This window comes from Petaurus breviceps, unplaced genomic scaffold (genome assembly GCF_028583685.1).
Source record: "Petaurus breviceps papuanus isolate PSGF00001 unplaced genomic scaffold, PetGlider_PUasm1.0 90444, whole genome shotgun sequence".
NCBI classification, from domain to species: Eukaryota; Metazoa; Chordata; class Mammalia; order Diprotodontia; family Petauridae; genus Petaurus; species Petaurus breviceps.
In genome coordinates this window covers 932,581-943,090 of record NW_027187256.1, presented here as the reverse complement: position 1 = coordinate 943,090, position 10,510 = coordinate 932,581, and the positions used below count along the sequence as shown (strand labels likewise).

The 10,510-nt window shown below is 38.3% G+C and overlaps 1 protein-coding gene across 1 annotated transcript; it reads left to right on the top strand.

Annotated features, from left to right (window-relative positions):
- Positions 1–9,294: 9,294 nt before the first annotated feature.
- LOC138177604 (olfactory receptor 52H1-like) lies at positions 9,295–10,242 on the top strand. The gene has a single exon (XM_069108817.1). It carries the CDS (start codon positions 9,295–9,297, stop codon positions 10,240–10,242), a length of 948 nt encoding a protein of 315 aa, XP_068964918.1.
- Positions 10,243–10,510: the final 268 nt, after the last annotated feature.

Sequence of the window (10,510 nt, the reverse complement as noted above, 5' to 3'; positions counted from 1 at the left end):
AAAAGATATTTCTCTTTTATTTTGAAACTTCAGCTTCAGGACATTACAAAGTTCTATGGGTAGTTGATGGTTCCACAGAACAGAACTGAATGCAGGTGGACTTGTCCCAGGGTCCAAAACTTTTGATTCAGGCTCTAATCTACTCTTTGAGGAAACTAATTCCTTCTACTAATATAGTTTGGAAATCGTTTAGCAATTAAGAATTTTATATGCTTTCCTCATGCACGGAGAGATTAAATGACTTTCCAAGCTTTACAAAATCAGTTAATATGTATCAGAGGCAAGACTTGAACCCTGGGCTTTTCTACTTTGAGGCCAGCTTTATCTACTCTATCGTTCACACTGCTTCTCATGTTCATTCATATGTTGGACCAAATATTACAATATTTTGGATTTATTTGAATAAATTCAATTGTTTTAATGAAGTTAAATATTTGTTGTGACTTTAAAAAATGGCATCAGCTGCCAGAATAAAAAGCAGTAGATAGAAATTCTAGAGAGGCAGATTTGGGCTCAGCAAGAGGAAACTTTTAAAAAGAGTCACTAACAACATGAACTATTTCCAAGTGGAATTTACTTGTATGGGCAGACAGAAGCCCATCAGTACTGTCAACTTCCTCTTGTTGTAGATACAATGATTGTAGATACAAAGAATTTCTTCTCAGAGATAAAACAGATTAAATACTTGCTGAAGTCCTTTCCAGTGTTGGGCTGAAGTTAGGGCTCATTGGGTCACTGTTGTGAGTGAGCCCCCTAAGTCAGTGCAGACTGAAACCTATCACTGTCTCCCTATTGAGTGTATTTCCTGATTGAGTCTTTTTGTAAAGTCAGCATGGAGCCAGGCAAGGCTTTGATGCGCATTCTTTCTGTTACCCTTCACTTCCACTATGCACCTGAACCAGCTAACTTCCTAGAAATCTATAGTCTATTACCCCCTGCTGCCACGTTATGGCAGTGTATGGGACTCGTATATGCCAGTATTAGGGGAACAAATTGAAACCCAGAGAGAAGAGTAATCAGAAAAGGTCTTGATGACAGAGGGATAGTTTCTTAAATAGAATACTACCTCAAGTGCTCAGAATTAAGAACAAATTAATGGTGAATTCCTTATGTGTAGGGACTATGTATTGAATTTCTTTTGAATCCCTTAGGACAGCATATTTTGTCCAGAAAGACCACTAAGTTGGGAATTTAGATGCCAGGCCCTGTGCTAAGTCATGGGGATATAAAGAATTTAGAGTCAGGACAAAACTGGGTTCAAATTCCATATCCTGTTTTATATTGTTTGTGTAACCTTAAGGAAGTCGTTCAGTCTCATGCTTCCTTATAAATGATGTAGCTGAACTTGATAAGATCTGAAATCCCTTTCAGCTCTCTGATGCTCTTCTCCTTATAAAAATCAGAGTGCAGAAAAACAGGAATTAATAATGATGGACTTTAGTTACTGGAGCCATTTCCTTAAGTTTTACTAGTGTAACCAGGATTTATCAAATCCTCTAGGAAGTAGGTGAGATAGAGAACCAGGAGAGTCAGGAAAGATAAGACATGCATGTTTGTTTATGTTTCTCCAATTTTTACGTCCTTTTATTCTTGAAGAAACTCCCTGCTCTAAGTTCCATTGGCTTTGGGAAGAAAAAGAAAGATGCCCACATAGTGGAGAGGTGCTCTGATCAATCCATTGTAGCCAGGTGAACCAGAGTGGTGAGAAATGAAAATGATCCTGAAATATTATGGAGCCCTGTGCAGAAGAGCTCTAGAAAATTGTATGTAGAGAATAAAAGATGGAGATTTGGAGTGGGACAAATTAAACCACTTCCAAAACAGCCTACTCCTTCTGGGTCCCTCTGAGCACTTCCTAAGGTCTATTTTCTCATTCTAAAACTTACTATTTTTCCTTCTTTTTGTCTCCTTTTTACTAGCTGTGAGATGATGTATGTGGAGCCTGTGGAAGGGGTGGGAAGGAAATTAATACAAGTTGTAAATCCTTTCATTCTGAAAATATTTTACATTTGAGTTTCTATACTACATGATTATGCCAAAAATCGCATGACTACGAAGAATAAATTATTCAGTCCTACAAATGGGAGAGGGGGAAAGGTTACAAATAAAAAGGGAAGAGTCAAAGTGTAGGATGGGGGCTTACAGAACAGAGATGAGAAGGATGTTCTATTTGAGCTATATTTGAGCATGTTCCAGATCATCTCTCTAGACATCTGTAAAACCTAAAAGCCAGTTATACACTAGGTGGGTGTACAGCATGATACAGCAGGACCTAAGAAATCTTCCTTTTAACTTTAGAACAATAACTAAGTTAGGTTAAAACAGTTTTCTGTGAGTTTATTTGTTCTCTCTATTGAGCACAAGAGAGAGCACAGGGTGATGAGTGGAATTTGAAGACGCTCAAAAATTGGTTCAGCACAGTTGGGCTGAAGTCAGAACAGTGACCTATAATCATCATGTACCATTAGGGACAGGAGGTGGTGAACTATGTGATTACAAGGACTAGCCCCCATTCATCCCACTGTATTTCCCAAATTGGTTGGGTCACCAGAACTCCTAGAATGAAATTTTCCCCGTATGAGTTGCTCCCCTAAGTTAGGGAACTTAGGAAGGATACTTTTACAAGAATTCTCCTAGAAATACATGCACTAAGTAGGATTCTTCTTTATTCTGTATCCATTATCAAATCTCAAGAGATTTCACCATGTGTATCACTATATGAAGCATTCACCATTGAAGGTCCTGACATGATGGTATAGAGAAAAGGGCTGATGACTGAGAGAAAACCTGGGTTTTGAAATGGGGTGAGGGCAAAATGAAGAAGTTAGGCTGAGGAAAGCAGTACAATAATAGTGTGTTTATATTTACTGTTCTGTTTCTCTTTCAAGGAACACTCTTCTTTTGTAATATTTGTATTAAGACAACAAATGTTCACTGATGACTTAGTTTCACAGTTCCTGATTTCCCTGAGCCCGCTCAAAGATTCTGGATTTTTTGCCCTCCTCCTCCCACTCAAAACCACATGGATTAAATACTTCTCTGTGTGTGTGTGTGTGTGTGTGTGTGTGTGTATAAACACACACAAATACTGAAATAGTCACTCAATTGAAATAGTCATTCAAAAGATATTTGTCATGTTCTAGATACCATGCTAGATGTATGGCCAATGAAGCTGCCTGTCCTCAAGAATATTACAATATAATATAAGGATAAAATATCTCTACAAATAACTACAATACAAATTAGAGTGAAAGACTGTACCTGTACTTTCAGTGGTATAGGGAACCCCCAAGTAAGAAAAAAAACCCTCTGCCAATACTAAGAAAATGATTTCTCTGAAACTTATAGTGTCACAGAGTTGTCTAGAACAGAAAAAAAATATCCCTCTGGCATTGTAGCAAGGAACAATCCAATGTGCAGCTGAATCATATTAAAATGTTATTAGGAAGTATTTAACAAAATAAATAAAAATACCATAGGAGATACATCATCTTAATATGTAGATTTCTAAGTCAATATTCAGCCCATATTTATACTTTAGTAGAGCTTTACTATTTGATTTTGACACAATCTGAGGTCTAAAGCACCAGGAAGTAAAATAACTTGCTTGGGGTTACAAGGATAGTAAGTGTCAGGGGGTAGAAATTGAACCATGGTGTTTCTCTTCAAGGCTGGATCCCTATCCAATGTGCTATATTGCCTTTCATAATAAAACTTAGAACGGAATGAATATAAAACATAATTGTCTAGGAAATTAAGAAAGCAAGGGTTTCCTCTAACTGGAGGCATCACAGGAATCTTCATTGAGAAAAGGCCACCTGAGCTAGACATTGAAAGACTTCAGTAGGTCTTACAATGAAGACCAAAGTCATAGAAAAGGATTGTGTCTATCCCACACATGGAGAACAGCCTGGACAAATGCCTAGAGGTGAAAGAAGGCACATGAAGATAAGACAATAATTTGAAGATAAAATCTGCACTTTAATTGGAATTTGGAGTGTGTGAAGTGAGAGAATGTGAAATAAGACTAAAAAAGTGAACACAGACAGAAGAGGGTGATGAATGCCAAATTATTGAGGTTGTATTATATACTGTAGAAGAAGAGAAGCCACTAATGCTTTTGACCTGAGATGATACTCATTAAATAAAGAGCCAGAGATTTATTGTTTGAGAATACTCTGAATTCTTGGCCTCTACAACCTTTACATCCATTCTCTGCACAGAATACAATATCTGTACTCAGACAGGCAAAGGGTTAATCTGGCTTATTTTTATCAAGTACTGGAGGATGGCAAAGAAAGAAGTACCCAGGGATTTGCAGACTTGGTGCTTTCTCTCTTGAGATTCCAAGGAGAAGAATAAAAAGTCCTATCTTCTTTCTTACAAGGGCATTCATTCCACCTTCAAAGACAGGTTCCCTATCAAAGACAAGTTTTTCCTTCCTACAAGTAGGATAACTGGAGTCTAAACTCGGTGAGCTAAACCAAGGTTGTGAGCAAAGTGATGGTGGTGGCTGAGGAATGGGGTGGGGGTGACGTTCTTCTATGTGTCCAGAAATATCATTAAACTAGCTTATCTCAGACTTGTGGAGGATACAACCCCACCTGCAGGTAAGGAAGTGTCCAACACAACCTTGAATGAATAGGGACTTCTTCTAGTTATGACAGAATCAGAGAGCAGATATGGAGAATGTGATGTATATTGTATGTGTGTGCATACACATACACACATGCATATATATGCACACATACATAAACACACAGAAATGTATATGTGTGTGAGTATGTGTCTGTGTGCATATAAAAGGGACTCAACCCTGACGAAAATACTGGAATGGGACCTGGGTCTAAGGACAGGCATCAGAAGCATTTGTTTGATCGTTTCTTACACATGCACATGTGTGACTTTTAATATGTCCCTTCATTTTTCTTACTGCTTAATTCACGTTTTCCCCAGAGAGTCCAAGTATTAAACATTTGCCACATACCCTTGTCCTGCTCTAGGTAACATTGCTATAGCTCAGCAGTAGCATATAATAGAAGGCAAAGGGAAGGAAGGCCAATAATGCATATAGTAACCAAACTAACTCCATTTGAGCACGTTAAGGCTTATAATGTGTTTTATATCCATTTTCTCATTTTAGCCTAACATCACTCCAGGGTGAGAGACTGACTCCTGTAGAGGATACAATTTAGGTTGTACTTTGAAGGATGATTGCCGATGTTTGAAATAAGGAAAGGCAGGGATAGAAAATATTACACTCAGAGTTAAAATCAAAAGCAAAGTTATAGAACCATAAAAATGGCATCATTAAATTTAGTCTTGTTCCTTCGTTCTCATTGTTCATTGCATTGGTTATAATCCTTCTTTACATCTTGACTAATGTTTAATGGGAAGATATTTGGAGAACCTTTATCAGATTGCATGGCACCATAGGGGGAAGGGGGGTGTAGAGGAGAGGGAGGAGGAGAAAATTTGGAACTCAAAAGCTTGTGGATGTTGTAAACTGAAAGCAAATAGATAAATAAATTTCAAAAAAAAATCCTGAGAAAAACAAAGAACAGCATCATTAAACAGTGAGATATGGAGTCAGAAGACCTAGTTTAAAATCCTACCTCTAATGCTCATTACCTAAGTGACCTTGGCCAAACCAATTAATTCCTGGAGCCTCACTTTCTCCATCTGGGAAGGGAGGATAGTTGGACTAAATGGCCTCTGAGGCCCTGCCAGCTCTAGATTTATGATCCTTTGGGTAGGGGAGGCAAAAAGACTATGAGTTCTCCTCAGCTGGAGTACAAAATATACAGAGAGAAGGGTCCCTCTTACTGCTACATGAGAGTATGAGATAAGATCAAAACTTAGCTGTACGTTGTAGAGTACTAGCACTCTCATGTGATGAACTCAGTATGAAGTTTTAAGAAAGATAATCTCAATAAATAAATCCAATGAACTTTGATATTTTCTTCTTCTTCTCTGGCCATTCAAGGTAAGACTGCATTTTGGGAGGAAGGATCTTCACTCTATCCAGTTAAAAAGAAATTAACTGTAAACTTCAAACAACTATATGAATTCTGTATGATGTTTGTTAGGCTTTTTCCATCATGGCTTTCAGGTGGTCCAATAATTCTTAAATTATCTCCCCTAGATCTATTTTTCATGTCATTTGTTTTGATGATTTTTTTAAAGAAACAAATCACCCCAAACCAACCCATATAAACTACCTCTGGAACCCAGAAGAGTCATTTGGTTTCCCCAGCCCTCAGGGTCCTAATCAGAAAAAAATGAATTAGTTGACCTGGATGTGACCCACAAGGGAGCTAAGAAATATTTAGCAAAATAAATAAAAATACAGTATAGCATTGATAATGTTAACATGGAGTTTGCAAGTAGCCAGCAGGTATCTTTACCTGTGGTTTATAGCCTCCCTCACTTTTTATTAATTTTGAAATGACTGACAAAGTTTTATAGGAATCAGTGTCAAGATTTGAAATGGGCTTCAAAAATATTCATGTTAGAAATCCAGAGTGGGTAGTGGTGGGTAGGGAGATGGGGGAGGGAAGGTTTATGCCTAGATAACAAAACTTGTAGAAATTAATAAATATTTAGCAAAATACATAAAAAAGATTACAAAACTTTGATAATATAAAAAAGTGATTTTCTAAGTCAATCTTGTTCAGAAGGCATTTTTACCTATGGTTCAGAGCCTTACCCCAGTTTTTATTAAGACTGAATTTACTGGCAAATGCTATTGGCATCAATGTCAAATTTTGAACTGGGCTTCAGAAAAATTAACTTTAGATATCCAGAATAGGCAGTAGGTTGATGTGGTGCTTTAAGTCCACATGACAAGTCACGTAGAGATTAACAAACAAAAATGAATTTGGCTTTTTAATGGGATTAAGCTCAAGATGAATCAATGATGTGCCTTACCAATTAAAATACTGAACGTTTTCTTAGGCCACATACAAAGATTCAAGAATGGAGCAAGAGAGGTAATCACCTTGCCATACTCTAGGTTTAGGCTTCAGTTCAGGTTGTCATAGCTCCCTGAAATGATAGCCTGGATGGTTTGAAAATAGAGATCAGGCTAAATGAAAACTGTTCCAAGGAATGAAAGCTGTATAGTATAGAAGAAATAAAATTTAGGGGTGATCTGGTTACTGTCTGCAAAAATCCACAAACCTGGCTAGTACAATAAGGATGCAGTTTATGCAACTTGGCCCCAAATATATCAACTCACACTGATGGGAGAAAGTTTCAAGAAGGCATATTTTGGTTCAAAATTAGAGAAACTATCTAATAGAGTTGTTCAGATGTAAAATGGATTACCATTTAGAAGTAATTAGGTGGCTCTCACAGTATACTAGGAAAAAGTCCAGGCTTGGCAACAGAAGGCTTTGATAACCTGATTGACCTTCAAGTCAACCTCTTTAGAAACCAGTTTTCTTATCTGTAAACTGAGGAGGTTGGGTTACATGACTTTTAAGGTCCCTTCTAACTCAAATTCAAAAATCCTATAGTTGTAAGAGGACATTACATGGCCACTTTTTAGGGATCAATTAGTTGGAACTTGATGAATTGCCGAGATTCTTCCATGAAACAAGAGATCCACTCCAGTGTGGTGATGACATGACTATTAGATTGATCAAATATCATTTCCCCTTGAATATAAATCAGAGACAACATAGTTGGGAATGGGAATTTAAGATCTTCCCTACCCCATGGCATTTGATAGGCTTAACTGTACCTAGAGCCTGTGGTGGGAGGCTTGGTTTTCAGGAAAGCCCACACCTTGGTGCTCTGTGATTGGGCAGTGGGTCAAAAGTGTTGTTACATTCTCTGAGTCAAGAGAAGGCTATATAAACCCTGATGTGAGGCTTTGTTTTGGGGCTCACTTTGAGAAGAGTTGTTTGATTTGACCAGACAAGACTCTGTGTAGATGTTTGAGAGCCAGCCCCCACCCCAGGCTTTGAAAACCCAGATGTTAGTGTTTCTCTCTCTGGTAATTGACTAGATATGGATGTAATGGTCAGACAGTTGGAGGCCTGTCTGTTTGACCTGTTTCTATGTCTTCTTGTAACTTGTTTGTATTCTCTGAAGTTCAGGGTACTGACCTTTTCCCCCTGAACTAGGTAAATAACATATGTTTGATTAAAGCAATGGTTAGCCCATTTTGAGTTTTTTTCTTTTAGAAAAGCAGATCTAAGAACCTGTGTTGGCAGCCACCCTGGGTATGTCAGGGTGCTCCTGCTAGAAGTGGATAGAAACCTGACTTCAAAACATGTAAGACCTGGGTTCAAGTTCACCTCTGAAATATACTGTGTGTACCTGAGTAAGTTACATAACCATTAAATGTACCCAGTTAAATCTATAATGCCACAAATATCAGAGAAGATATTAACCTTTATTAATGGAGGAAATCCCTAACCAGCAGTTCCCAATACCAATGATATATTCATTCTCAAATAAATCCTACCATTCTTAAACAATAAGCCATTTTCTATAATATTCAGTACTCTACACATCAGGACACATTCCAAGAATTTATGTCTTATTCCAATGTCAAGGATCACCTTAGGCAGCATTGCTAAGGACGTCAGAATCTGATTACCTGCCATTTTATGCAAAAATTGCTGACCAGGTAACAAGACCTGGGTTCTCAAATTTCTTACTTTTGTCACAATAGGCCAATAACTAAATCTCTTAGAATCCAAGGCCCTCATCTACAATATGGGATTATAACACTTTGTATTACCTACCTCACATCGTTGATATAAGGAAAGAAGTTAGTAAATTACAAAAAGGATAGATAGCAAATCAAATACACATTTATACCTGCATGCATGAAAACTTTTAGCCCTTTTTAAAAGGCATTTATATAGGTATGTATATTGGGGGAATAGCACTTTACATACATTATATAAAAACATGAACATATATGTTAGTCGGTGAATATTATTACATATATAAGAAAATACATATGTATATGTATATATTCCTATGAGTGTAGAAATGACTCCCCTTCCTCAATTTAGCACACTTTTCCTCAGCTGGGACACAAAATGCCCTTTGTCTATTCTATCTTCCTATAAAGTGCCCAGGTCAACACTGAGCCATTAGTTCTTCAGTGTTCTTTAGGGTATCCAGCAGAATTATTCCCATTATGGAAGAGCCCTCCAAGAACACAAAAAAATTTACACTGGCACATTCCACAATGTCAGTATCACTTCTGGCAGTTAATTCTGACTTTTGACTTCTCTCCAGGACCCAAGAATCACCCTTTCAGGAGTCCTGATGGCCACATTCAACCTAAGCAGCTACAACCCCAGTTTCTTTACCCTCATGGGGATCCCGGGACTTGAGAAGTTCCACGTCTGGATTGCGATTCCTTTCTGTGCCATCTACCTTGTGGCCATTGCGGGTAACTGTGTCCTTCTGTACCTCATTGCTGTGGAACGCAGCCTCCATGAGCCCATGTTTCTTTTCCTCTCCATGCTGGCCCAAACTGACCTGATTCTGTCATCGACCACAGTGCCCAAACTGCTCAGTAACCTCTGGTTTGGTGACAAGAAAATCAGCTTCTCAGGCTGCCTCACCCAGGTGTTCTTCCTCCATTTCAGCTTTGTTATGGATTCTGCAATACTACTGGCTATGGCATATGACCGCTATGTGGCCATATGCTCCCCACTGAGATACACCTCCATCTTGACCAACCAGGTCATCATCAAGATTATGATGGGAATAGTCATTAGGAGCTTCTCTGTCATCTTTCCAGTTGCTTTCTTGCTAAAACGACTGCCCTTCTGCCAGACACACATCATTCCCCACACATACTGTGAACACATAGGGGTGGCCCGACTCTCCTGTGCTGACATTTCCATCAATATCTGGTATGGTTTTTCTGTGCCCATTATGACTGTAGTCTCTGACATTGTCCTTATTGCCGTCTCTTACACTGTCATACTGAGTGTTGTCTTCCGCCTTCCTTCTCAAGGTGCCCGCCAGAAAGCTCTTGGAACATGTGGGTCTCACATCTGTGTCATCCTTATGCTCTATACTCCAGCTTTCTTCTCTATTCTTGCGCATCGCTTTGGACACAATGTCCCACGTCATGTCCTCATCCTATTTGCCAACTTTTATGTTGCCATTCCACCAGCTCTCAACCCCATTGTCTATGGAGTGAAGACCAAGCAAATTCGTGATAAGATTATCCTCCTATTTTCTCCAAAGGGGACAGAGTAACATCTGACTACAGGAATGGGAATTGGGAAGAGTTGAATCATGAAAAGAAAATTCATTTTGTAAACTTTTTCATAAAAAAGAAAGAAGCCCATGCTGATTCCTATTGATATAAAATTTGAGAGTGTAACCCTAGGAATGGCTACAACAGAGATAGGAAAACAATAACATGAAAATCAGGAAAGATGATTTATTCTCAAAAATAAGGTCAAAATTGCTTGGGATCAGGAGAGAGATACCCTATTTGTGCTTGAGCAGTGTGTATTGTGAA

Bases quoted from the DNA above. Each gene is read 5' to 3' on its own strand.
- LOC138177604 (XM_069108817.1), top strand. From the start codon at position 9,295: ATGGCCACATTCAACCTAAGCAGCTACAACCCCAGTTTCTTTACCCTC.